Source organism: Primulina huaijiensis, chromosome 3 (assembly GCF_012295235.1).
Source record: "Primulina huaijiensis isolate GDHJ02 chromosome 3, ASM1229523v2, whole genome shotgun sequence".
Lineage (NCBI taxonomy): Eukaryota > Viridiplantae > Streptophyta > Magnoliopsida > Lamiales > Gesneriaceae > Primulina > Primulina huaijiensis.
In genome coordinates, this window is record NC_133308.1 from 26,983,498 (window position 1) to 27,009,490 (window position 25,993).

At 36.5% G+C, this 25,993-nt stretch overlaps 5 protein-coding genes across 10 annotated transcripts in view; 4 read left to right on the forward strand and 1 right to left on the reverse strand.

Annotated features, from left to right (window-relative positions):
* Nucleotides 1-2,745, forward strand: part of LOC140972334 (glycolate oxidase 1-like) — a 4,576-nt gene extending 1,831 nt beyond the window's left edge. Inside the window, exons 4-12 of the mRNA XM_073434774.1 lie at nucleotides 801-836; nucleotides 904-948; nucleotides 1,147-1,271; nucleotides 1,380-1,446; nucleotides 1,540-1,602; nucleotides 1,685-1,754; nucleotides 1,847-1,947; nucleotides 2,165-2,269; nucleotides 2,415-2,745. Coding sequence (XP_073290875.1) covers nucleotides 801-836; nucleotides 904-948; nucleotides 1,147-1,271; nucleotides 1,380-1,446; nucleotides 1,540-1,602; nucleotides 1,685-1,754; nucleotides 1,847-1,947; nucleotides 2,165-2,269; nucleotides 2,415-2,594 — 792 coding nt within the window. The 3' untranslated portion in view covers nucleotides 2,595-2,745. The remainder of the gene's footprint in view (nucleotides 1-800; nucleotides 837-903; nucleotides 949-1,146; nucleotides 1,272-1,379; nucleotides 1,447-1,539; nucleotides 1,603-1,684; nucleotides 1,755-1,846; nucleotides 1,948-2,164; nucleotides 2,270-2,414) is intronic.
* A 601-nt stretch (nucleotides 2,746-3,346) lies between these two features.
* Nucleotides 3,347-7,239, forward strand: LOC140972335 (endoglucanase 2-like). The gene is made up of 6 exons (XM_073434775.1): nucleotides 3,347-3,742; nucleotides 5,071-5,354; nucleotides 5,735-6,169; nucleotides 6,295-6,442; nucleotides 6,590-6,756; nucleotides 6,866-7,239. Exons 1-6 carry the CDS (start codon nucleotides 3,532-3,534, stop codon nucleotides 7,196-7,198), a joined length of 1,578 nt encoding a protein of 525 aa, XP_073290876.1. The 5' UTR covers nucleotides 3,347-3,531; the 3' UTR covers nucleotides 7,199-7,239.
* Nucleotides 7,240-9,419: 2,180 nt separating this feature from the next.
* Nucleotides 9,420-10,988, forward strand: LOC140974226 (GDP-mannose 4,6 dehydratase 1). Its single transcript, XM_073437567.1, has one exon. It carries the CDS (start codon nucleotides 9,559-9,561, stop codon nucleotides 10,696-10,698), a length of 1,140 nt encoding a protein of 379 aa, XP_073293668.1. The 5' UTR covers nucleotides 9,420-9,558; the 3' UTR covers nucleotides 10,699-10,988.
* Nucleotides 10,989-11,823: 835 nt separating this feature from the next.
* LOC140974220 (uncharacterized) lies at nucleotides 11,824-17,528 on the forward strand. 2 transcript variants are annotated; one of them, XM_073437555.1, is made up of 11 exons: nucleotides 11,824-12,174; nucleotides 12,457-13,361; nucleotides 13,524-13,613; nucleotides 13,691-14,155; nucleotides 14,433-14,520; nucleotides 14,638-14,805; nucleotides 14,957-15,183; nucleotides 15,301-15,388; nucleotides 15,493-15,533; nucleotides 15,615-15,688; nucleotides 15,788-17,528. In XM_073437555.1, the coding sequence occupies exons 1-10, from the start codon at nucleotides 11,937-11,939 to the stop codon at nucleotides 15,681-15,683; spliced, it is 2,379 nt and encodes a 792-aa protein (XP_073293656.1). In that variant the 5' UTR covers nucleotides 11,824-11,936; the 3' UTR covers nucleotides 15,684-15,688; nucleotides 15,788-17,528. The 2 variants fall into 2 exon arrangements, with proteins under 2 accessions (XP_073293656.1, XP_073293655.1); XM_073437554.1 differs by having other exon boundaries at nucleotides 11,825-12,174; nucleotides 15,615-15,699.
* Nucleotides 17,529-20,411: 2,883 nt separating this feature from the next.
* On the reverse strand, nucleotides 20,412-24,588 carry LOC140974221 (protein BASIC PENTACYSTEINE6-like). 5 transcript variants are annotated; one of them, XM_073437556.1, is made up of 3 exons: nucleotides 24,362-24,588; nucleotides 21,794-21,845; nucleotides 20,412-21,516 (listed from the first exon to the last, which is right to left on the reverse strand). In XM_073437556.1, exons 2-3 carry the CDS (start codon nucleotides 21,797-21,799, stop codon nucleotides 20,626-20,628), a joined length of 897 nt encoding a protein of 298 aa, XP_073293657.1. In that variant the 5' UTR covers nucleotides 21,800-21,845; nucleotides 24,362-24,588; the 3' UTR covers nucleotides 20,412-20,625. The 5 variants fall into 5 exon arrangements, with proteins under 5 accessions (XP_073293657.1, XP_073293658.1, XP_073293661.1 ...); XM_073437557.1 differs by having other exon boundaries at nucleotides 24,367-24,583; XM_073437560.1 differs by having other exon boundaries at nucleotides 21,794-21,839; nucleotides 24,362-24,583.
* Between the last annotated feature and the right edge of the window lie 1,405 nt (nucleotides 24,589-25,993).

The following is a 25,993-nucleotide window of genomic DNA, read 5'->3' on the forward strand; positions in this document are numbered from 1 at the left end:
CTCAGGTAAGTGGGCTTGTTTTAAATGTGTAATTTCGGTGTATGCANGATGTTACGTTACATCAGCACTCCACCGAAGAAAGAGCAATGATCAAAATCAACATGAATCCAAATTAGATTGCAAAAAACTAAAAAAAAATGTTTATTCATGGCATAGGTTCCGCCCTCGTATATTGGTGGATGTTAGCAAGATTGATATAACCACATCTATCTTGGGCTTCAAAATCTCAAGTCCCGTGATGATTGCTCCAATGGCGATGCAGAAAATGGCACATCCAGAAGGTATAAACACTTAATCTTGTTGAATTTGTTGTTAATATTTTTTCTCACAATAAATTATTATGATTGTTAAATGTATTATTATTAAAAATAATATTAAAATTTCTATAAATGGTACAGGAGAGCTTGCGACAGCAAGCGCGGCATCATCCGCAGGCACCATCATGGTTTGGAATTTCATCACCTCTATTTTCTTTCTATTTTCTTTCTCAATGTCGAAACTTCTGAGAAAATTGAGAAATTTGTTCATTTATTTTTGATTGATTTGAACGAACATTTAACTATGAAATATCTAAACTCGTATACTCACTTTCATTTCTATTAAAAAAAATAATTCGTTAGGTACATACTATGAAACCAACGTATTGGATTAATAGAAAATTTCGACTAAAAATCAAAATAAGCCGACTTGCGTGAATATTGTTCAATTTTCCCTGAAGTTTTGCTTTAGTGGTCAGCCATTAAACCTGACTGAAACATTCTATGGCTTTTCTGGTGATATATGATTGATTTGCTCTATAGACTTTATCCTCATGGGCCACCTCCAGCATCGAAGAGGTTGCATCGACGGCACCTGCAGGAATNTCCGGTTTCGGGGCGTGACACCACCTCCAGCATCGAAGAGGTTGCATCGACGGCACCTGCAGGAATTCGATTTTTTCAGTTATTTGTAAGTTTCACTTCTGTAATTTGTTGGCTACTCTGCTTGTAGTTTTCCATGAAAATATTTTATCCTCCCATCTCGTATCTGATTAGTACCTCACTGAATGAGCAATCTGAATCCGTCAATGACAGCCGTGTTATGTACAAACGGTCCTCATTTGAAATCATATCCTCCGACATGAGAGATCTTTTGCTTTAAACTCAGGTTTCCAAAGACAGAAGCTTTGTAACTCAGCTCGTGAAAAGGGCTGAAAAAGCTGGTTACAAGGCCATTGCTCTGACTGTGGATACTCCGAGGTTAGGCCGCAGGGAAGCCGATATCAAGAACAGGTCACGACTTACGAAACATCTTTCCTGTTTAATTATGAGATTTTCTTGACATATATGTAAATGTTTTACCTCATGATCTAGTTTTGTCTGCTTATTTATGCTAAACAGATTCATTTTGCCGGATAACTTGACATTGAAGAATTACGAACGCTTGAATCTTGGCTCGATAGATAGGGTGAATATGCTCAAAGTCAATTATCTTTCACTGAATAAATTTAGTTCAGTTATCTTGTATTTCAATCCCAACAAATATTTGTGGCCGTTTCAGACCGATGACTCTGGACTTGCTTCATTTATCGCCGACCAGTTCGATCCATCTCTTAGCTGGAAGGTAGGAACATTATTCTCGCATAAGGAGTCTAGCAAATACAGAGAAATGAATTCTACATACTCTCCTTGGTAACACCTCACAGGATGTGAAGTGGCTCCAGACAATCACTGACTTGCCAATCCTATTGAAGGGCGTGCTAACCGCGGAAGATAGTACGCCCTTAAGAAAAATTTATTTTTTTTAACGTGTTTCTTTACTTTATATTTGTGTCCTTCATTAATGCCTTATTTGCGTGTATTTTCAGCCGCCCTAGCTATACAAGCGGGAGCAGCTGGAATCATAGTGTCCAACCATGGAGCTCGGCAACTCGATTATGTTCCTGCAACCATCATGGCCTTGGAAGAGGTTATTTCCCATTTTGCTAATCGAACATACATGATTTACTTTCCCATGTTGCTCATTGAGTACTTGTATATGAGGTGGACTTATATATTTGTTTCTTGGAAATAAAAAGAAACAGTCGTGGTTTGTTGATTCTGTTTAATTAGTTGTTATTTCCTTTCTCTAATATCATACTTTGTCGCGAATCAAGAGTCCGACATTCTAGTTATGAAACCTGCAGGTTGTGAGAGCAGCACAGGGAAAAGTTCCAGTTTTTCTCGATGGCGGGATTAGGCGAGGAACGGATGTCTTTAAAGCCTTAGCCCTCGGAGCATCTGGTGTATTTGTAAGTGTAGAGGCACGCACAGCCTCCATGAGACCATCAAATTTAGTCATCTCAAAATATGTATAAATATGTATTGTTCTTTCATTTATACTTCTCAATACACATGATGAGAGAGCGATATTTCACTTGGCCGTCGCAACTGCAGATCGGAAGGCCGGTTCTTTTCGCGTTAGCAGTCGACGGGGAGGCAGGCGTAAGAAAAGTTCTTCAAATGCTGCATGACGAGTTTGAGCTGACCATGGCATTAAGTGGTTGTCGTTCAATCGAGGAGATTACCCGTGGTCATATTCAAACGCCAGGCGATACACCTCGTGCTACATCTTGATTGTTACATGGATGCCGTGAAGAACTGATGATTAAGATCGATGCTGGAACAATTGAAGTTTCGGATTTGTTATCAATTCAATGGGGTTGATCAACTTGGATGTTGTTCTTTTACGTTTCAATATTATTAAACGATTTCTGTCATGCGTATATTTTCTTTAATATCATATTATTTCTATGCACATACTAATTACACTTAAGTTTTCATTTATTAATGTGATCAGAAGAGATCACTAGAATATATCTTTTTTTTAACCAAATGGTATTGGTCCTTTTGTATATTAGATAATGTTCTAAAAAGCGTCGTCTAGAAATGTTTTGATGGTGTAGTTTACTATCGACTTTCGCCTCATTGGCCGCATAGGCGATTGAGTTGAGATTTTTTCAAACCGCCAAATGACAGGCTAAGGTGGGTTAGATCTTGTTGGATTTGGTCGGACCGATCAGTTTTGATATCTCTATTGATAATGAACTCATTTTTATTTTGTAGATTTGTAAGAAACTATTACATTTTTTATGTCAACACTCCAATAAATTAATAAATTAAATGTATTTTAAATTTATATATATTAAATCACACACAAAAAGATTTATTGTTAGTACTATTATATTTAGAGTGTTAACGTTACGTCGAAAATTATGAAACAACGTTAGTTGTTACGCAGCCATCCGCCACTCGATGGCAAAAACAAGAATGCACTATGAATTCGCTTTTATCAAAGATTTTTATTCCAAATGCTAAAAAGACACCTTTCTGAGCTAATTCATGAATTCTCCCACAAACGACAAGCCGAAATCCTCTAGCTACCACCAACGGTATAAACTGCCGGCTGGCTATGACGCTTTGAAATGGCACATCAAGTGACCCAAATAACTCGCAGACAAAAAAACTAGTATCTGTCATTGATCTGTGGGAAGAATTCTGAAGCTTGATTTCAATGGAGACCGAACCGGACAAGTCGAAAGGGTGGGGATGGTGGGTTCTAGTGCTGGTGATTGCTGTTATTGTAATGGCTGCTTCTTGCATCAGCCTGTGGAGAAATATTCATCTGTTGAGTATTTTTCATGGATCTCAGCCAGGGATTCATGTGGTGGATAAGTATGGGGACGCTCTTGCTGTTGCTATGCAGTTCTTCGATGCTCAGAAATGTAAGGAATATGCATTTAATTCACAAGTCTAATGCTTCTTTAGGCTTGATTTGGAAGCTGGGAGAGAAAAGAAAAGAAGAAATTTTTAAGTTTTCCTCTCATTTCCACCCACATTTGGAAGGAAACTTGCACATTTTTCTCTCTTCCTTCCATCAAAATCTCCCAAACAACCAAAATTTTAAATCTCCTTTCCTTTCTTTTCCTTCCAAATCCCAACTCCCCAAACAAAGCTTGGACTAATCTCACTGTTAAAAACTAATGGAAAAATGCGGTACTTATCTTATAGCATTTGCTTGTTTTAAAGTGATTCTTCTATATATTATTTTAAGGTAAGTGAGAAGAAAAAATAAGCGGTCTTTGGAAATAAAAGTTTAAAGTTATTATAAACTAAAATTTAAGTATTTGGAAGAAATTGATTTCAAGCTTAATTTTTTGTAAAATGACAATAATATCCTTAGTCTATACATTATTTATTTTTTTTAATTATCTAAATTTTGGTACTCATACTATTGACGATGTATTTATATAATTAGTATCACATTTTGAATATTTTGTATTAAAATTAATTTATCATTTTACAACATGAATACTTGAAAGATTATATAAGATTAATTAAAAAAAACACATAAAATTTTTGTATAAATGCACACAATAAAAAATTCTTAAAATGCAAATTATAAAGAAATTCAAAATATTTTTTTTAAAAAAATAAATGTATATAATAAAATATGATTTGAATTTTATGAGTTGCAATATAAATAAAATTTAGCAATTTACAAAATCTCCAAAAATATTTATAAAAATTAAGAGCAATTGCGGGATATGATAAATTTTTTAAGGATACAAGTGTCAAATCGTAACTTTAAACCATTAACAAAAAAACATAAACATACAAAACATGTCAATCTTGTTCATAATTTTTTGTTAAAAATTACAGAAGTTGGAGCAGAAGATGACATTCACAAACACTTCAAAGCACTTCCATCCAACTAGAATATAAGAAGTGCTTGTTAGAAGCTCCTCCAAACATTCCCTAAATCTGAACTTATATTTTGTCCTAATAATTTGGGATCAAAATCAAAATGGTTTTGTTCTTTTTATTGAATTTTAAATATGAATTCACATCGAGGATGAAACGTGTGTCGAGAATATTAATGAAACAACAACACACAAGCCTTTATCCCACTAAGTTGTGTCGGCTATATGTATCATCAGCTCATACACCACTGTGCTATGTAGAGAATAATAGTTCTACTCATTTTAGATACGAGTATAACATTTTTGCCCGTCTATGCTGATTCAATCGTCATACATTTTGTTCCATGTAGCTGGTAAGTTGGTGGACAACAAGATCAATTGGAGAGGAGACTCGGCCTTAAAAGATGGAAGTGAAGTGAATTTGGATCTAAGTAAAGGGATGTATGATGCTGGGGATCTCATTAAATTTGGGTTTCCGATGGCATTCACTGCCACAATGCTTTCATGGGCAATTCTTGAATATGGAGACAATATGGAGCGAGTGAAGGAACTGGAGAATGCACGAGGTTCCCTCAAATGGATCACTGATTATTTGATTGCTGCACATCCATCTCCCAATTTGCTCTACGTTCAGGTTCTCAGCTAAATTACTTTTCTTTCATTAATTTGAAACCATAACCAAATCATAGAGTATTCATGTCTTGAAATGGAAATAGACAACTTAATTTATATAAAAATAGATTTCCTATCTGAGTAGTTGCACCATTTTTTTTCCTGTCTAGTCAAATATAAACAAGTAAATGTCAGTTTAAAATGTAACCAGGTCGGCCGAAACCGAACCTACCTGTGTCTCGTTTCTTGATCATTTTTGGTCCAAATAAATGTATACAAGAGCAGCGCGTCAATTAAGTTAATATATATCGAAGAAGAATTTTTTGAAACGAAATGTATTCACAAATTTTTATAGTGAAAATCTCTAGCTGTTATTCTATGTTTCTGTTCACATGGCGAAAGGTGGGAGACCCTGAATTAGACCATAAATGCTGGCAAAGACCCGAAACCATGACAGAAAAAAGGCCTGTCACTCAAATAAACATGTCGCACCCTGGATCGGACATTGCCGCAGAAACCGCTGCAGCAATGGCATCCGCCTCCTTAGTATTCCGGCCAGTCAACTCCGCTTACTCCGCTATACTCCTCAAGCATGCGAAACAGCTCTTCACGTTTGCAGATTCTTACAGAGGTTGCTACAGCACCAGTATCCCACGACTGCAGGAATACTATAATTCAAGTGGATATGGAGACGAGCTCTTGTGGGCGGCTTCTTGGCTGTATCATGCTACTGGGGAGGAATTTTATCTTCGATATGTGGCGGTTGAAGGGAGTTTTTACGCCAATTGGGGGGTGCCCACTTGGTTTTCTTGGGATGATAAACTTGCAGGGACTCAGGTACCTTCTAAACTTGGCTATATTTTCATCGTATGTTGTTTATTTTTTTGGCCTAGAGCTGGATTTCAAAAAACAAAACCATTGTTGCTACTCGAGCCTTTCAATTGTGTTGTAAAATTCATCAGGTTTTGCTATCCAGAGTGAATTTTTTTGGATCAAGAAACATCCAAGGAACAGAAAATATTGCTCTCCAACTGTATAGAAAATCAGCAGAGGCTGTTATCTGTGGGCTTCTGCCGAATTCTTCTTCATCAACAATTCATAGAACAGAAGGTAATCTCGGAGTACCAACGGATTAGCCGAACCAGGCGTAGGTGTCTTTTATATATTTTAAGGAACAAAACTGTGATTTTTTTTGTATAGAAAATTGTGTGTAAAATGTGATTTACTTTTTTCTGTGTGTATATTTTTAATCATCAGGTGGGCTAATATGGGTGAGTGAATGGAACGTTCTGCAGTACTCTGTTGCATCAGCATTTCTTGCACTGGTTTATAGTGATTACATGCTCACCTCTGGCACGAAATCTCTATATTGTGATGGAGATCTCTATGATCCAAAGGACCTACATGATTTCGCGGTTAGGCAGGTATATTCTAGCGAGAAATTTCGAAATAGGGTGAACTCAATCCATTACCAGATTACAAAATAACTAGTAGTCCATCTCTGTAGACATTAATCATATCAACACCTTTCAGGTGGATTACATATTAGGCAGCAATCCTATGAAGATGAGTTACTTAGTAGGGTATGGTGAACACTTCCCTCAATATGTACATCACAGGGGCGCCTCGATCCCAAAAGACGATGAATCTAGTTGCAGCGATGGGTTCAAGTGGCTGAACACGAGGAGCCCTAATCCGAACGTTGTGACTGGAGCACTAGTTGGAGGGCCGTTCCTAAACGACACCTACAATGACTCTCGGAACAACACAATGCAGTGCGAACCAACTACCTATAATGGTGCACTCCTTGTTAGTCTCCTTTCAGGGCTCATTGCCTCTTCTTCTGTAGTTCATTCCTTTTTGTGACTTGATTTCTTCTAGTTTTGTATTGGAAATGTACATAGTATAGACTAGAGATAAGAAATAGTCACTCACATAAAAGTGATATTGCTTTAATAACAGTTGAGAGATTTTTTTTTAATGTAATAATATAGTAAATATAAATTAATTAAATATGGTAGATAATATTTTAATATTTAATATAGTAAATATAAATTAATTAAATAGGAATTTTATAATTTAATATGTTTGTTCTATTAGTTTTAAATGACAAAAGAGCTTCTTATTTTCGAAGAAAATAGTTAAAAGTTTTATGAAAACTATTTTATCATTAATCCATTAAAATAAATTAAAAATTAATTATTATTAATTTTTTTATTTCTTTTTAATTGAACGGCCTTTTATTTTCTCTTCTTTATTTTTTCAAAAAAAGTATATTTTAAAGAAGTTTAGATCACATAGAAATAATCATTTTCAAATATATTAAATTGCTTGTTAGTTCTTAAATGTTTCTGAAGTTCTTTAAAAGTTGGTAAAAATAAAATGAATCTAATTTGTTGCAATAGACAAACATCAATAAAATTTATTTGACACATATTACACATTGAAGAAGTGTAATCGTGAATTAACACACTGAAATTTTATCATGCATTAAAGATGTACGAGTCATTCATCATTCTATCTTTCACATGAAAATTAGAAAAATCGTTTGGAAAGTCGACTTGTGTTGACCTTTAATCCTATAAATCATTCAAATTTGATATCAATACAACGAGTTGGCTCGTATTTTACTTTTTTTAAAGATGTCTTGAGCCGGGATGGAAAAAACGATGATAAGTAGGAGGTGTAATATTTGTTGAAAACGAATTTCCCATGAAGTTGAGTCAAGCAATGTCACAAAAGGAGATCTTAATGATACAAGTGATACATTAATTGAGGTGGAGTTGTTAGCAATCTCATCAAAAAGAGAGATAATAGAAACTGATGCTATTATTGACATTCCAATAGAACCAGATAACACTCCACAAACTATCGGCTTGCTAGAGATAGGCCTCGAAGGGATATCAGACCACCTAATAGATTCGGCTATGTAGACATGGTGTCAATCGCACAAAGAGTGACCTCATCAATAAATGAATATGAACCAATCTCTGTTCATTAGAGATTAAGGTGACAGCAAGCTATGAGAGAAGAACTTAACTATTTGAATTATAATCATATATGAGATCCTGTTCCAACACCAACAAATACAATAATAATTGACTCCAAATGAGTATTTAATAGGAAAAATGGGATTCAGGAGTATAGGAGCCAAGATTCAAATCTCGACTGGTTGCAAATGGATACTCACAAATCGAAGGAATAAACTTTCATGAAATAATTTCTTCGGTTGTAAAACATAGGTCGATATGTACCATGCCGTTGAATTTTCACTTGATACATCTCGCGGGCACATTCAATTTCCAAACGAACTTTCACTTGATATCATATTGATTAGTATTCGAACGACAAACATTCAGTAAAATCTTGTAACCACTCTTAACATAAATATTGTTCCTCTCCTCCCACATCCATTTATCATCGCACTCGTGATGGCTTAAAGGCAGGGATAAAATAAGCCATTGATCTGTCTCTGAGAACAATTCCTTTGCAATATTCAAATCCCAAGCACCAGTGTCCATATTAGGGATGACAACTTTCTCCATGGGTTTGAGGCTCCACGGGAAAAACCCGAAACGAGGATAGCGATCTTCGATTTTTTTGGGTTCGAGTTCGGGGATTTTTTTAAATCCCTGATCTAGTTCGAGACGGGTATGTGATTACTATCCCCATCTCCGAACCCGCCCCGAAAATAATATCAATAAAAAAAATAGTATTATTAGTATAATAATAATAATAATTTTTAAAATATTAATATTATTATTATTATTATTAATATTAATATAATCACTAATAATAATATATAATAATAAGTTTTGGTTTGAGAAAATCTCCAAATTCGTCATTGTCTTGCCATATGGGGACGGGAATGAGAAGTTGATATCCGAAGTTTCGGATTTGAGTACTTCCGGAACCCTAAAAAGCGGGGATCGAGACAGATATAGAGGTGAGGATAGAATTCGCCCCATCCCGCCCCATTGGCATCCCTAATCCATCTAGGAAGGCATACTAGTGTTTAATATTTATGCAAACGCTTCTTGAAAGGTAAACGCCCAGCTGCTATAGTTGCTAATACGTAGGCCAAGAAAATAAGAGAGCGTAATTTAATATTCTCCCACACCTCACATACACTCCCTGCGGTTCTCTCTTTTTTCTTCTCCGTTTCATAAATTCAGTGTATTACACCGATAACAATACCTCTTCGATTTCCACTCCAATTTCCTGCAATGGCCACTGATTCCGTTTCCAGATCCGAATCCGCCGACGCCAATGGCACCGATGATCTCGCCACCCCATCCCCTCTGCCGCCGCAGCAAACCACCCTGAAGATTGCTCTGATCACCGGGATCACCGGCCAAGATGGCTCCTACCTCACCGAGTTCCTTCTGGATAAAGGGTACGAAGTTCACGGCCTCATCCGGCGATCCTCCAACTTCAACACGCAGCGGATCAACCACATCTACATCGACCCCCACAACGCCCACAAGGCCCGGATGAAGCTCCACTACGCCGATTTGAGCGACGCCTCCTCACTCCGCCGCTGGGTCGATACAATCCTCCCTGATGAAGTCTACAACCTTGCGGCGCAGTCCCACGTCGCCGTGTCCTTCGAGATCCCCGATTACACCGCCGACGTGGTTGCCACGGGTGCACTCCGCCTCCTGGAGGCTGTCCGCTCTCACATTTCCTCGACAGGTCGGTCGCATATCAAATACTACCAGGCGGGGTCGTCGGAGATGTTCGGATCCACTCCGCCACCGCAGTCCGAGTCCACCCCCTTCCACCCCCGTTCCCCATACGCCGCCTCCAAGTGCGCCGCTCATTGGTACACCGTCAATTACCGTGAGGCGTATGGCATCTTCGCCTGCAATGGTATCCTATTCAACCACGAGTCACCCCGAAGGGGTGAGAATTTCGTGACCCGTAAGATCACCCGAGCCGTCGGTCGAATCAAGATCGGGCTGCAGAGCAAACTATTCCTTGGTAATCTGCAGGCATCAAGGGACTGGGGATTCGCAGGAGACTATGTGGAAGCAATGTGGATGATGCTTCAACAGGAGCAGCCAGGGGACTATGTGGTGGCCACGGAGGAGTCTCACACGGTGGAGGAATTCTTGATAGCTGCATTTGGATATGTTGGATTGAATTGGAGAGATCATGTTGTGATCGATAAACGGTATTTTAGGCCTACAGAGGTGGATAATCTCAAAGGGGACGCGAGCAAGGCCAAGAAACTACTGGGTTGGAAGCCTAATGTTGGCTTCGAGCAGCTGGTGAAGATGATGGTAGACGAAGATATCGAATTGGCTAAGAGGGAAAAGGTACTTGTTGATGCTGGCTATATGGATGCCCAGCAGCAACCTTGAAAAACATTTAAATCTCTTTTTGTTGGATTGAAATGATTCGATATGTACATTTGTGATCCAATTTGATTCAATTATAGCAGATGAGTTTGTTTAGGCAGCAAGATGGTGTCTTTTTGGATAGCATATAGTGGCTGGTGTTTCTTGATTAATGTTTTTTTATCTGTTTTGAATTGAAGTGATTTCAAATCCATGTTCTACATCCAGAGTGTTTGTTTGTTTGGGTAAATTTGACATGGATTTCAAATTCTTTATGTATTGGCTTCAAGGCATTCTGATAGAATCGTTTGGGATATATCATATATATCTACCGGATATCTCTGTCAAATATAAATTCTTCTATTTGAACACAAGGCCAGTTCATAGAAGGATTCAAGCCCCCTGTAATTAAATCTTCTAATCCAGTTCTAGTTGATTATCTTCATTTTGAGTGTGATAAGTTGGTAGCATATTATAAGTTTTGACTCTTGCAGCAAAAGTGTATAAATAAGGTGTGATTTCGAGACATTTTTCAATTAAAATAAAAATTTAAAAAGCACAAACAAGTGTGAAGCGTGATAGAAAGAACGAGGCATCTCTTAGTAGGCATCAAGGCTCACGCACGCATTGAATATAGAAGTAAATTTAATAGAATTTTATAAAACTATATAACCAATTGAGATCTTGGTGGCTTAGAAAGATATGAACGTTATTGATTTAAAGAATTTTTGGATTGTGTCAAGTGGGGAAAAATGGTAAAGGATTTGCATAAAAAAAGTAAAATTAAATGTGTGAAATAAACAATTCACAGAAAAATCAACCGTGAAAATTACATCCTCCACATGTATGTATGAGATGAATTTATCTGATCTATGTTTACACAGAAAAATAATACTTTTAATATAAAAATTAATATTTTTTTATGAATCAAGTCTGTATCACAAAATTGACCTATAAAATAATGTAATAGAAATTTTCGGTTGTGTCTTATATAGAGTACACTAAATAAATCTAATCTAAACAAAATAAAAAAAACTAAATATTATCCTACCGAATTTTAAATACTTCATTATCCAGTGCGCAAGCTTATACGCAATTCAATGAATTAATAATTTTCGTATTCCGTGATGGTTGCAAATTTATGCGAAAACCTATAAATATACAAACAAACACGCCTTAACCGCCAACGTCAGCTGCCGAACTAACTAGGGCTCCAATCTCTTGAAACCCTCGCCCTTCGGGAAATAATATTCGGTGACAAGATGACAAATCGCAAAGTCGATACCGTCAAAACAACCACGACGCCGAAAAGGGCGTCACCGGCGGTGAATAAATCCGCCGGCAGGATGCAAGCGACACCGTCCTCTGCAGGAGTAAGAGCTGAGTCTCCTCCTGCAAAGACCGCCGATCCAAAGCGTGCTTCGTCCGGCCGAACGAGAAAACTCAAGCCTAAAGATGGTTCCCCCAGCATCGCCCCCGCTTCTGTGCCACAACCATCAGGTTTGTGGATGTAGGAGACGCAGTACTATTGAAGTTGGTTTGGTTCGCGGGAAAAAAAAGTTTGTTTTGGTTGTGGCATTGTTTATCTTCATGTTTTCGTAAAGTTTTCAGCTACGTAAATGTTGATGCTGTGTGAAATCATCTCTAATTCATTGCATTTGGTCCTCTGTTTCTGTTTTTTTGGGACACTTGTTTTGAGATACGAGTGCCTCGTTATTTTTTTCTTCCAAGCCTAGATTTTGTATTGTGATTTGTCTAATTAGTTTTTTAAGTTTGTTGTAGTTGAAATGGTGGCATCATCAGCTGAAGCCTCTCAGTTGACTAAGGTTACAAAACGTGTACCTAAAGTAGTGAGAAAGGTCGTAAAGAAAGTGGTAAAGAAGAAGATCCCTGTTTCAGCTAGGGATACTTCTGGGCGTGTCCCAGAAATAAGGGCTGATGAGGCGGCAATGATCGAAGAAACATTGAAAGAGAAAGCATTTGAGGGTTCCAATGTTGCAGATTCTGTTGGCCATGAACCTACGATAGATGAAAGCCCTTTGGTAAGCAATATCCAGGGGTCTGCATTGGAGAATAAATATACCTGTAATGCTGGAAAACACTTAAACAAGGAAGATATGGTGGGTGAACCACAGAATCACTTGATGCAAAGTACTGCAAACTTGTGTGTTGTAGAGCCTATCATTACCGGTACAATGTCTGTGGATGGTGTAGAGCCCACACTATCTGAGGCAGAAGATCCAGAGGAAGAGGAGGAAGAGCAGACAGAAACAAATAATGAGTCCATGAGGAAACAGGATGATGCTCCCCTTGAGGAAGCTGGTGATGAAAAGATTGAGGGGATCAGTGATCAAGAGGTTCATGAAGAATTTGGTGGGGAAGATTTTGCTGATGACGATGAACCGGAGAATATGTCAGAAGCTGAGACGTTGGAAGAGGAACAAGTAGAGTTGAATGTTGCTGCAAAGGAGCGTAGAGCTAGGAAAGAGAGGGAGATATTTGTTGGTGGGTTAGACAGGGATGCTGTGGAAGACGATATTAGAAAGGTTTTCAAGTATGCTGGGGAGGTTGTTGAAATTCGCGTACACAAGGATCCTGCCACTAATAAAAATAAGGGCTTTGCTTTTGTTCAGTTTGCAACGAAGGGACAAGCTAGTTACGCATTGGCAGAAATGAAGAACCCTGTTGTATGACTTGCCACCTGGTTTCTGTTTTGTTTCTTATACTTTAAAATTGGATGCATAAATTATGCACTTTTTTCTTGTTATTTCTTTTTAATTGACGTGTTTATCTTTTGTGAATATAAATGTGTATGGTTGGTTGCAACTCTGACTCCGGATTTTGTTTAGATACATGGAAAGCGATGTGGTACTGCTTCAATTGAGGGTGATGACACATTGTTTTTGGGTAACATATGCAACACATGGACTAAGGAAGCGGTAAGATTATTTCTGTTGTGTTATAATGAACTGTTTTAGTAGCTCATGGTGCATTAAATTTTCTGGGCCTGTGGCAGATTAACCAAAAGCTTAAGGATTATGGAGTTGAAGGTGTTGAAAATATTACAATGGTAGCAGATCCTCGAAATGAAGGGTTGAGCCGTGGTTTTGTATTCGTTGAGTTCTCTTGTCATGCTGAGGCTCTATTGGCATATAAAAGACTCCAAAAGTCCGATGTTGTATTTGGTCACTGTGAGAGGACTGTCAAAGTGGCTTTCGCTGAACCTCAGCGCGAGCCAGATCCTGAAGTCATGGCTCAGGTTAAGTCAGTGTTTATTGATGGGCTCCCACCACACTGGGATGAAGATCGTGTGAGTGAGAATTTCAAAGTTTTTGGGGAGATAACCAAAATTTTGCTGGCACGAAATATGTCAACTGCCAAGAGGAAGGATTTTGGGTTTGTTGATTTCAATACCCATCAGGAAGCTGTTTCTTGTGTTGAAGGTGTAAGCAAAAATGGACTGAATGATGGCAACTTGAAGGTATATTGTTGTTTTCCATTGGTGTGGTGGTAATGTTTTTGGAGAAATTTTAAGATTTAAGTTTCTTATTTTGGGATCATGCAATGTATTTTATTTCAGACAATCCTTTTTGTTTTATTAAAGGTACAGTTGAGACTTGGAATATAGCAGCTTGTAATTGTTGTTGGTTTTGTTGCTAATTTTACCTATTATTTTGTTGCCCACTTGTTGCTTTCCTTGTAAGTTTTTTTTTTGGCATGTCTTGTCAACTTTGTGCTCCTTAATTGTTTCTGTCTAGGTTACAGTGCGAGCGAGACTTTCAAATCCTTTGCCAAAGATGCAGGCTATAAAAGGTGGAATGTGTGGAGGCTTTCGGATTGGTCATGGTAACTGTGAATTCTTTTCGAATAGTTTTGGGTGCAAGTGCATGTTATGCTAATTAGGTCAATGCTTCTTTTCCATACAAAGGATTTAGTGTGATATGTATTTTACTTTGCTTGCAGGAAGGGGTTTTGTTCAAGCTGGCCAGCCTTTCAGCAGAGCAAACTTCCAATATGGCGGAGCTTTTCATCCTCGTGGCGCTGGACGTGGTGGCAGGACGGGCTCTTTCCGTGAACATGAATTTAATGTTCCACAACGACCTGTTCATGGAAGACAGAATTCTGGACGAGGTTTGTTGTCCTCTCCTTGTCACTGATACTTCTCTTTAATGTATAGTATGGCATTGCAAGCAAGAAGGTCAAATTGTTGAACTGTCCATAAATTTTTCCACTGCAACTTTTTTTCTCTTTTGTTAAAAATTGTATTGTGTACCATAAGCAGGGGAAAGATGGGGTTTCAGGGGTGCTTACCAACGCCCAGAGCCTGCAAGGCCTTACCCCGGCAGGTTGAGACACGGTGATAGAGGCTATGGTCATTATGAACCATACCATGGGCCAACATATTCTTTCGAGGAGGGATACACAAGGCCTTTCATGGGGAGGCATTTTGATGACTCATACCCATATGATGATGTTGCACATGGGATAAAGCGGCCCTATTACATGACGGTGAGTTGGAATGTTGATGTTTCCTATTTTTTGTGCATTTTCACGTGGAATGATTGGTGTGGGGAATCACGCAGTAGGCTTATCTCTTCCATTAACGCCCTTCACTTTTTGGACCAGGATTCTGATTTTGCAGAACCCAGTAGAAGTCGACCTCGGCTAGATCATTCAGATCATGCTGTTCCACATCGTGGAACTAGATATCAAGGTATGATTTCCATAAACAATTCTTATTATTTATAGCCTGTCAACACTTATTTGGATGCTTTCTTTTCTCTCCTTGTGCTATGCTTGCACTCGACGATCTTGCAGCCGATGGCAGTTTCTTGCCGCAAAACTATTATGGGTCTGGGGTGAGTTTCCTGGTTCTTTTTTTACCAAGTTGGGACTTTTAGGTTATACCTTGAGTATTTATTTTCGACTTGATGTCACAGTACGGTGGTGGTGCTTATTCAGCATTTAATCGGGCTGATCATCCATATGAGCGTGATTATTACTATTAGTCTTAGTGAGTCTATGGTAATTCATGCTCTCAATTCTCCCATTTTTACATTTGGCTGTATGACACCGATTCTCATCACCGAACCTGTATTTTATATGTTCGCAGATGAATGGCTAAGGTCTGAGTTTCATTCCTCCATGAGATTCACTGGACAAGATACTATCTTGTGGATTTGGTTGAAGTCCATTCGTTTTATTTTGTTCTTTTTAATACCTTTTAATTTCCTACTAGCTATTTTGTTGAGTCACTCTGCTGTTCTTTCAATTCTTGAATGGACTCCTTGGTCAGATTATAGATTTCAGTTTAGTGCTAATGAATTTTAGGCTGTGGCTTATGAATGGGCCATCATGTGGATAATGGTCTACTTTGTTAAGATGCCTAGGTTCTAGTTCTGATGTAAGATGGAGTGCTTTGTTATTTTAGTTTTGTTTGCTCTGGGTACGAGCAGTTTGGAGTTGTTGGCAATGTTTTTGAGACAAGGCAGACATGTTCCTTCATTTATGATGTTTTTTTGTGTATGGAGACGATGACTTTTTGTTGAAACCTGGGATTGGAACTTGGGTTTTGATTTCTTAATTAGAGTGTTTCCCGAGTTTGAGATTTTAAAACCCAATATCTGGTATGGGTCAACACTGCTGTCTTTGACAAATGAAGTTGCACTTTGTTAAGTGGTGATTTCTTGGAGATTATTATAAGGGAATTAGTTTGATAAGTTGGCTAAATTAATGTATCTGCTGTCTACCTTGAATTTTAGGTTGTGATGGCAATATCTAAGTCTAAGGTGGAAAATCTTGTGGATTATAACGGGTTTTGCAAACAGGAGCATCAGCAGTTCAATAATTTTCCTGATAGTTTATATAACTTTATGTTGACATGAAGTTAATATCTTTATGGAGGTTTTGATGGTTACTTTTCTGTAGCTGGGGAATTTAAGTGCTGCCTTTATTTGGGCCAACAGATTAAATTGTGGGCATCTTATGTTCTGATGAGATCAAGAGAAAAAACTCAGGAATGAAGTCGCATTTATGGCAATTTATAAAAAAAATAGTGTCTTGTTGATATGTACGGACCAAGGAGACTGACTAAACTTACTGGTCCATGACTCAAATGAATCTCTGAATTGCATTATGGTTCATAGGAGTTAGAATCACACTGAAGTGTGAACTATTCGTAATTGAAACTAGCAATTCTTGGCTCGTGATGCTTGCATTTTATTTTTAATAAAAGTATAATTTTATCTACGATTTTTTTTATTTAATGTGTAGTGGTGTTAGATTAAATTTTCCATATTTGATTTTATATTTTATTATGTTTTCCTTGTAAAAGATAAAAATAGCGAGGAGGAGGGTATTTTGGAGGGTACTTTGGGAAAGAAAACTTGGCGTGACATGAGATTTGGGAACCAAAATTAGTTACCCTAGGGGTCATGTGCTAGATAGACACACTGGTTGTTCCCATAAATATTTTGTTTTAAAAACTAATCATTATTTTGAACCTTGTTTAAGTAAAAAATGATATATTGATTACCTTCAAGGTTAATTTGTTGATATGCCTTTATTGGGATTTTGCTAGCGAGCCTAATTTTTCATGTTCTGAATATAAAAGCTGGTCAGGCGAAAGGTCTCTCATCAGGAATCTCATTTATATTTGTTCTCATTGGAATCGGAAAGGATTTGGTCTTTAGATATTGTTTTGTAGTTTTTGGATCGAAGTGTTGTTTCATGCTCAAAAAACTCTTTGAATTTTGATGTTTGTGAGGCATGACTGCAGTTATACAATGTTTGGCAGGGCTTGTATACCTGTACATGATCTTCATTGCGTATAACTAATTTCTAGTCTCACCTTAGCTGACTGACTTGAATGATCTCTGAATCTGCATAGAATGCTTGCAATACATTTACTTTTTTAGTTTCTCAATCGAATTTCACACTAATTTCTGGCATTTTAAGAATTGTGTCATAAAATGATGATTGATGTTTATGATAATTAGATCACTGCGGATTAGATGGCACAAAATTGAGGATAGTCCACTTAACTGTACTTTGTAAAGATGACACAGGTTTAGTGGAATGGATAAGACTTGAGTATCTTCCTTTTCTTTCTAATCTGTCCGTTGTGTTAGTTAAGGCATCTATCTGACTATCTTCGTTAAAGGATTAGAGACCAGACACAAACCACTGTGGCTATTTTACTGAAAAAGCTTATGCTACTTCTAGAGTTGCATTTGCTCCCAGCTCCCCCGTCTGACAACTTTGGATCATTTGGGTCTACGAGCAACCCCATGTTTTATGAATCAAGGCCCATGTTTTGTCATGTTACATGGGGTGAAAAACTTCGACAAACGCCAGGTGTAGCAAGAAGAATGTCTATTTTGCCAACCCTTTAAATTCATGATTAATCTAGGTATTGTCAACTTATTATTCCATTCAGATTTCTGGGCACTTACAGGTGAAGCCAGCATCTCACTAATTTGCAACCTTTTTTCTTCAAAAGTGTAATCATGCTGATACACGTCTATTAACAGTCACCCCTCTCTTCTTTTTGTTTTCTGTTTCTCGGTTTCTTATTTTCCCAATTTACCTTCTGATATTTTTGCAAATATTCTGAATCCTTGATGAAGAGACGCTCGAAGATATACATTTGATTTGATTATCGACTCGTGTGTGTTGATACTCGGCATACTAATTAACCTCATTAATATGATGTTTTAGTTATTTTGTAATATATATGATGATGACATTTGAATTTGCTTATCGATTCTACTCTGGATGCTCATCTTTGTATTGGCCCGGGCTTCCAGGTCCATCTTGGCATCCTTTTGGTTTTTGGTTCAATGGATTTGGGAAATAAACGTGTTGTATAATTAGTACTGATTCTTTTTGCCAAATCTACACTTGCAATGTAATTCTTTCTGATAATTTCTTCTTGCCAGATCTACACTGCAATCTTGCAAGTCTCTTTTATATCCATAGCATCTTAAGCCTCGAATTCGACGCGATCAACGGTGAATTATATTGTTGCAGCACGGATAAAAGCTAATTTCTCAGCAGCTAGAAAAGTATTTGAAAATAAAATAATTCGGGTATAAAACCCGATACAGGTGATGGTATATGGTTCCTGTATTCTGCACTGGAAAATTATTTGGTCACACGGTTGCCGGTAGGGTATTGTTTGGCACTTATGGTCAAATAAGGATATATTTTTAATATATATCCATCCTTGTTTCATTCAATAAAATCAAACGATGCATCCCACTTTATGATTATGTGGTAGGGGTTTATTTAGCAATTTTTGTGGGTATATTGGGGGTGATTTGTAATTTTTGAAAATTTGTAAAAATAACTAAAATTTCAAATAAATGAGAAATTATTAGAGTTATTGAAGAAGGCAAATTATACTTATGAAGTGACGTTTGACATTACAGTTTGTGATTATTAAATTAAAGTTATTATAATGATGCAACAAATTTTTTTTGGTATTGTTGTAAGAAATATTGCTTGATCTTAATTATCGATGTTTATGCTCTTTTTTTTTAAAAAAATAATTGTTTATGTATATTATCTTTATTTATATAATACTCAACATCCTCTAAATACGTGAAATTGTTGTGGTCTCTCACTCTCTAGTCCCCTTGATTATGATATCCATGCATAATTTATAGAAACTCAAACAACATTTCCTTTCGAGCGTGAATTATGAATTGAATCACAGTTCTGATGAGAATAGTGTATAACGGTTCAAGGAAAGATTTCACTTTGGAAAATAAATCTCCTATATATTAGAATTTGATTTAAAAAAATGGTGCAAGCTGAGTTGAGTTGGCTAGCCTGCTTGACGAGTTTACAACTTGTGATATCGAACTAATACGTAATTTGTATTTATATGTTGGTACTATATAATAAAATTAATATTGTTGGTATTAAAATTATAATGTTATTATGATATAACAATGTCGTATTAATTATTTATAGACGAAGTTTAAGAATTTATTCAATCAAAATTAAGACGTGAGTTTGAAAATGTTCATGGATAACAAGACTTATTTGGAGTAAAAAATTAGAAAACAAAAGAAAAAAAAGAAGAAGAAAGGAACAAAGGATAATCTTTTGCATAAGAGAAACTAATTTCTTTTGAAGCCATATAGAAAGAAATGTAAGTATAATATAACGATGCAATAGATTAACCATTGAATATCCTTTAAAAAAAAAATTTTACCATTGAATATTATATTTGGATCTCTCTTGGAAAAAAATGCCTTCTGGATATTTAATTTTAATCTCTTGAACACAACAACAAAAGGGTTTTGATTTCATTTCAATAAAACTTTTCACTCAACATCTATAAATGGGATCATGTTTAATTTTGGAGCAATATCAATGCATTTCTTTAAACTAGCTTCTAAATTAACAATTATCTTACAATTGAACCCCCAATGCATTATAATTTTAATTTCGAAGTGGGTTTATTCCAATAACGAAGATCTATACCATATCATATCAAATGTGCGATGAAAACATCAAGTCATTTATCAGTTTTTGTTAAAAGAACCAATAATATTGAATATACAATTAAAGATTCCATTTTAGAAAGACGATTAAAATAACCGAAATTTGTGCTAAACTGATTGATTCAAGAGCAATTTTCATCAAAACTTAGCATCCTTGTCAAATATATCTTCTTTCTCATCATGAAGCAGTACAAATATACAGCGTTAGACATTTTGACACAGTTGAAAAGATCCCGTATGGAGTAGATTTTTAACATTTTCTTGAAAGTATACACACACTGAATAATAATACAATCAGGGAAATCACAACAAATGCAGAAAACTTCAAGAATGGTTGATATCCTAAGATTGGATTTAAATAGGGTAGAGTACCATTTTTTGTTACCTGTGAAACTAAGCAGAAGCCTATATCCTCCAAACCCAGACACGTTTGAAGCTATTTTAGTGTGCTGTAACGGTTCGTGCCATGCTTAGCCCAGTGAGATTTAAGATCCAGTGGAGTAGAGAAGTCATATCCCTCGGCAGCAAGCCGATTAAGCAACTTGCTAAATGCACTGCCACTCATTTTTCGGCCACCAACGCGAGAGTAGCGTCTATTGGCCGCCTGAGGCAATGGATACATTGAAATTGTGGTCGTGCAGCAGGCTGACTGCCATCCACCACTGCCCCATCTGTAGCAAGGTTGGGGCGACCCTGTGCATGTGCAAACCGGTACTGGCATGGCTGAGTCATCGAAGCTTATTTGGTTCAAACCTAGATTATCTTTCCATGAAACGGGCTTATCTAGGTCCTCCTCATTGCTCTCCAAAACTCGCTCCTTGTTCCAACCATTGGATGACACAGAGTTAACTGGCTTACTCAAACCTTCAGATGATCTTTTACCAATTCTTGCAGATTTAGCTGACTTGGTTGGTTTTCCATCTTTTGGCTGCCTTCCTTTTCTTGATTTTGCTGTTTCAGGAGCCTCTGTAACAGCGAGCACATCAACTCTTGAACTTTCTCTAGGAGTAAAAGCTGCTTCAGACACATGGACTTGCTGGTATGGGATGTGCTTATCTCCACTGGGTAGTTCGTGTCCAGATGTATCAGGGAGAGTGTCATATTCATTCCCTGAATTCTCTCGAAATTGCAGAGCAGCAATTGCTTCGTCTCGCTCCTGCATGGCAGCATTTCGCTCAGCAATTGCAGCATCACGCTGCAGCATCGCCATATCTCGCTCTTGGAAAGCCCTCTTTCTCTCCTCTAGTGCCATGTTCCTCTCTCGGATGGCAGCATCTCTCTCGGCCGTGATGGCCATGAATGTCTTTATGGTAAAGTGATTGTGGTCCTTCCATCAAAGTAAAAATGTCAGTAACACGATCATTTCTATTCTAAATAGTATGATAATTGAGCTGATAAACAAAACACAGACTGCTATTTATCATCTGTTTTTCCTCTTTCATTCAATTCCAAATATTTTCAACCAGTTCAAACTCGAACTCTTAGCAGTCTTGGTTAACTATTTTTTGATGCCAAACGTTCTAAACTTTTTCATTTTCTTAAGTTCTTAGACACGTGTGAACACAGAAAGCAAACAATAATGATAACTGGGATCATATAATTACCATCATAAAGAATTAATTTTGATCTATAAATGCATCCCCAAAGTGGCTGTTGCTGCACAAATGAAAATAACATATTGGTAAGAAATCAAAGTCTGCAAAGGCAAGTAAGGTAAACTATCAAGCCCACAAAATATCCCCAGCATAAATACTTACAGATTTTAGAAAGTCACAGCAAGACATACTATGGTGATTAATGGTAAGATCAAGTTTTTTTGGAAATGTTCTAAAAAAGTTGTTCAATTAAACTATTTGCATCCCATTCTTGAGATGTCCGACAATTAAGCAAATAAAATTAAGCCATACTAACCTATTATCCACTTCAGATAGAGGAGGTTCCACTAATAGGTTCTGTAGCAGCTAGATTGCTTCATCTCATGACAGGACTATGTGTCAAGAAAGAGGGCACAATTACTTCATACAATGACTTGACATGGTTGGTCAAGTTTTTTCAATTCCCGTTTGTTGTTCCTTTACCTCACTTTTAAGGCTTGATTATAAGGATACCAGTGAAATATGAGTAGGGATGTCAATGGGTCCGGGTTTTCCAGACCCGCAATGGGTATGGGGCGGGTAAATAAATCACATTTTTATTTTGTCATTGTACTTTCATTTTAATTTTGTTACTATACTTTCTCTCTTTAAATTACATTTTTTTTACGATTTTAAATTACAGTTTTATTTTTTCAATGTACTTTCTCTCTTTAATTTTGTAAGTAATTCTTCAAGTAATTTACCAACTTGTCCCACCATTCTTGATGAAGAAGAAGATGATCCTGAATAATGTGTCTGAAAGATTGCTTACTCGCTGATTTTACATTGATCTGTTTAAATTCTGTTATGACTTATTTTTGAGGATGTCAAGACTTTTTATTGGAGAGCTGGTAACTCTTTTTTTTTATGTGATTCATTATGTCGTGAAAATAATTTGTTTGTTATTATTAAGTGTGGTCGAAGACATGAATTAGTTTTCTATTGTGTTGTATTTAGAAGATTGTTTGTTTCATAATTCAGTCATGTGATAAGAAGATTATTGTTTTCATTTAAAAAAAATTCGGGTCTCACGGGTCTACCCGGCCCCATTTCGTTTTCGGGGTGGAGTGGGTCCGAAGAATATTTAACCGGGGTGGGGCGGGGCGGGTAATGGGTCCAAGTTTTCTTCATGGGGCGGGTCTTGGGTTTAGCCATACCCGCCCTATTGACATCTCTAAATATGAGCCAGGAAAAAATGTTGAATGCACAACAAATCACAAGTACATAACCTTCATAAAGGCTATAGCCTCTTTTTTGTATTTCTCAAGTTCACTTGACCAAAAAAATTGTTCCTGTCCATATTTTCCTTTAGTTTGAGTTGTGGGGTTCTCACGACACTAGCAACTACAACAAAAAATTCTTGTACTCTTTTAGTGCAGAGAATTGACATTACACTCAGAGCTTGATTGTAGACAGTGCCAGTTTTTCTTTCAGTGACTGTCAACTATACTATTTTAAAATTTTTAACAACATAACTAACTCAAAAGATTCTGAACTGAACGAAGTTTTTTAAGAACGCGATCCAAAAAATTAACAAAAATAATATAATAACACGAGGAAACAAACCTAGATAGCTCTTGAAAGTTGAAACTAATCAAAATTAGACTAAAAATGTTTATTAGCATCAAAGACTGTTGAAAAATAAAGATATCAGCAAAGATGGGAAAAATCACGACATCGGATGCTTGTAATCTTGTTATGTTGCAACTCCCTTTTGTCCGGATGTCAGTCAACCTAAGTTTGCAGAACTCGCCCTTAACGTAAAAGTCAACGATTAGACAAATTTAATGTAGTTCCACTTCCCAATAATAATTCAAGGCTCAGAGAAGAAAGTGCTTCAGTGAACAAGGTCATTTGAGACACTCAAAGAAAGGACAAAAGGAATAAGGTAATTTGCATAGGCATGACAGAATCCAGAATTTTTCAAGTCTACACACACATATCCAAGATTTCTCAAGTACACAGATATAGATACAGACACAGAACAAGCAGTTTGACAAACAACCTCACAAGTATATACACCTCTAACATGCAGCGCCAAAGCACAGATAACAAATCGGACTTGGAACGGACTCGGATACTTTTAATGGCAAGAGACTTCTTGACCATTCACATTTTTACAACTAACCATGGATGCTTTTACATCTGTGACAAGCTGTTGAATCAGAGCTTGGTGGCCTGATTACAAAAGCCCATTAATGTTAACTTTCTTTGAACCTTGACTGACGAAAATTCATCATATTCAGGTAGTTTTTGGAATTGGGATGACAATAGAAATCAAGATTGTGTAACGAAACCACCACCTTTCTGCTAATGCAGCTTAATTATAGCCCAAACCAAGCAAAACTACAGCTAGAAAACAGAGATCAACCAGCCATAGCCAAAACAGAGATCTGAGCACGTGAAACGCAATTAAATGCTGGATCAAAGACAACACAACGAACTGGGCTGGCGCAAGCAGATCGATAAACCGATGCGCAACAACGTAAAGAGAAAAACAAACACAAAAAAAAAAAAACTAAAAAAATCTGAGGTTACCGAACCGCAAGCGATCTAAAGAAGCCTCTCTCTCCCCTTCTTCTTGTCGTAGAGAAGAGAGAGCGCGATTGTATCTGCGGAGTTGCAGGCCAACGATGGCTGAATATCTGCAAAATTCGAACTTTAGGTGCATTTACGCGACGTCGTATTGGTAATACGATTCCACGACATTGTCCTCTGGAGATTCGGGTCAGGCAGAAAATGATCGGCCCGAGTCTTCCTCAGCAATGTCTTTTTGGGTTGACTTGCCTTATTTTATTTTATTTTAAAAAAATCATATTTTATATTTGGAGATGGAGAATATGGAATTTTTTAATCATTTATTAGATATAACAAAATTGTAATTAAATCACATATTTAAGAAAATATTTATTTTATAAAAATTATAACTAAACTAATTATTTAAATATATATATATTATATATATTTTACACATACATAACGTCGAGAAAAATCACGATAAATACCACCAAGACCTCATGTGTCGAAGGACTTGTAGTTCAGTAGTCCATCGGGTCGGTTTTTTTATTTGGTTGAACTCAATCGGATAAATGCTTGTTGTTTGACAAAATCTCTTTAATAAATTAGAAAAAAAAAATTCAATATTAAATTTTATAAGCTTTCACAATTGGGTCTATAATTCACAAATAGCGTATTTATATATATGGCCAGAAGTGTTTACTGTCTAGTGGGGGCTAAGATTTCCATCTACGATTTGGACCGAACTGAACGGTTCAACCGAAATCCGAACCGAATTCTACGGTTTGGTTTGGTTAAAAATCAAAATGTTTTTTTAACCGAATTTTCACTTTTTAAATTTCATATTACACCTGAAATGTTTGGATTTCATGTTACACATGAAATGTTTCTCCTCTATAATATGGTATACTTTGAGTTTATGAATTATCAATATATATGTAATGCCAATTTTTATTAAAATGTGAGATATCTCCAAAATCTAATAGTTTTGAGAAGAAGAATTACTCCAAGTGGAGCATTAAGTACTAACTCGTCTTATACCAAATGTTTTTATTTCGAAACCATGTACCAAATGTTTTTAAATTGGCATATTTTGGAAAAACATTATATATTCTTTAAATTGGAAACCTCCTATAAAGTTCAATTTTAAATATGATATTCTTGTTTTTTTTAAAAAAAAAAAAACAAAAAACAATATTTCTTAACAAATCAAGAAAATAAAATGTATCACCAACAAAACAAAGTCTCAAAAGTCACGCCAAACTAGAAAAAGTAGATCGAGATGAGGTTTTGAACGAGATTTTCATATTACACACACACACACACACACACACATATATATATAGATATGCACACACACATACATGCATGTATATATCATCAAGTGTGTAATTTTTTTTGAGTGGTGGGTTATTGTATGGACAAAGCATGCGAAATGGAAGCTCGTTTGCTTAGCGCATGCCAGACAACCTTCGGCCCCACATTCATCACTCAATATATACATATAAATTAAACTACATAATACATACATACATACATACATACTTATATATAGTTATTCCTACATTTAATTTTAATATCATGATGTGTTTTGTGTGCTAAATGATTTATAATTAATATTAGCGAGATGATAATGGAGTGTCCAAAACATAT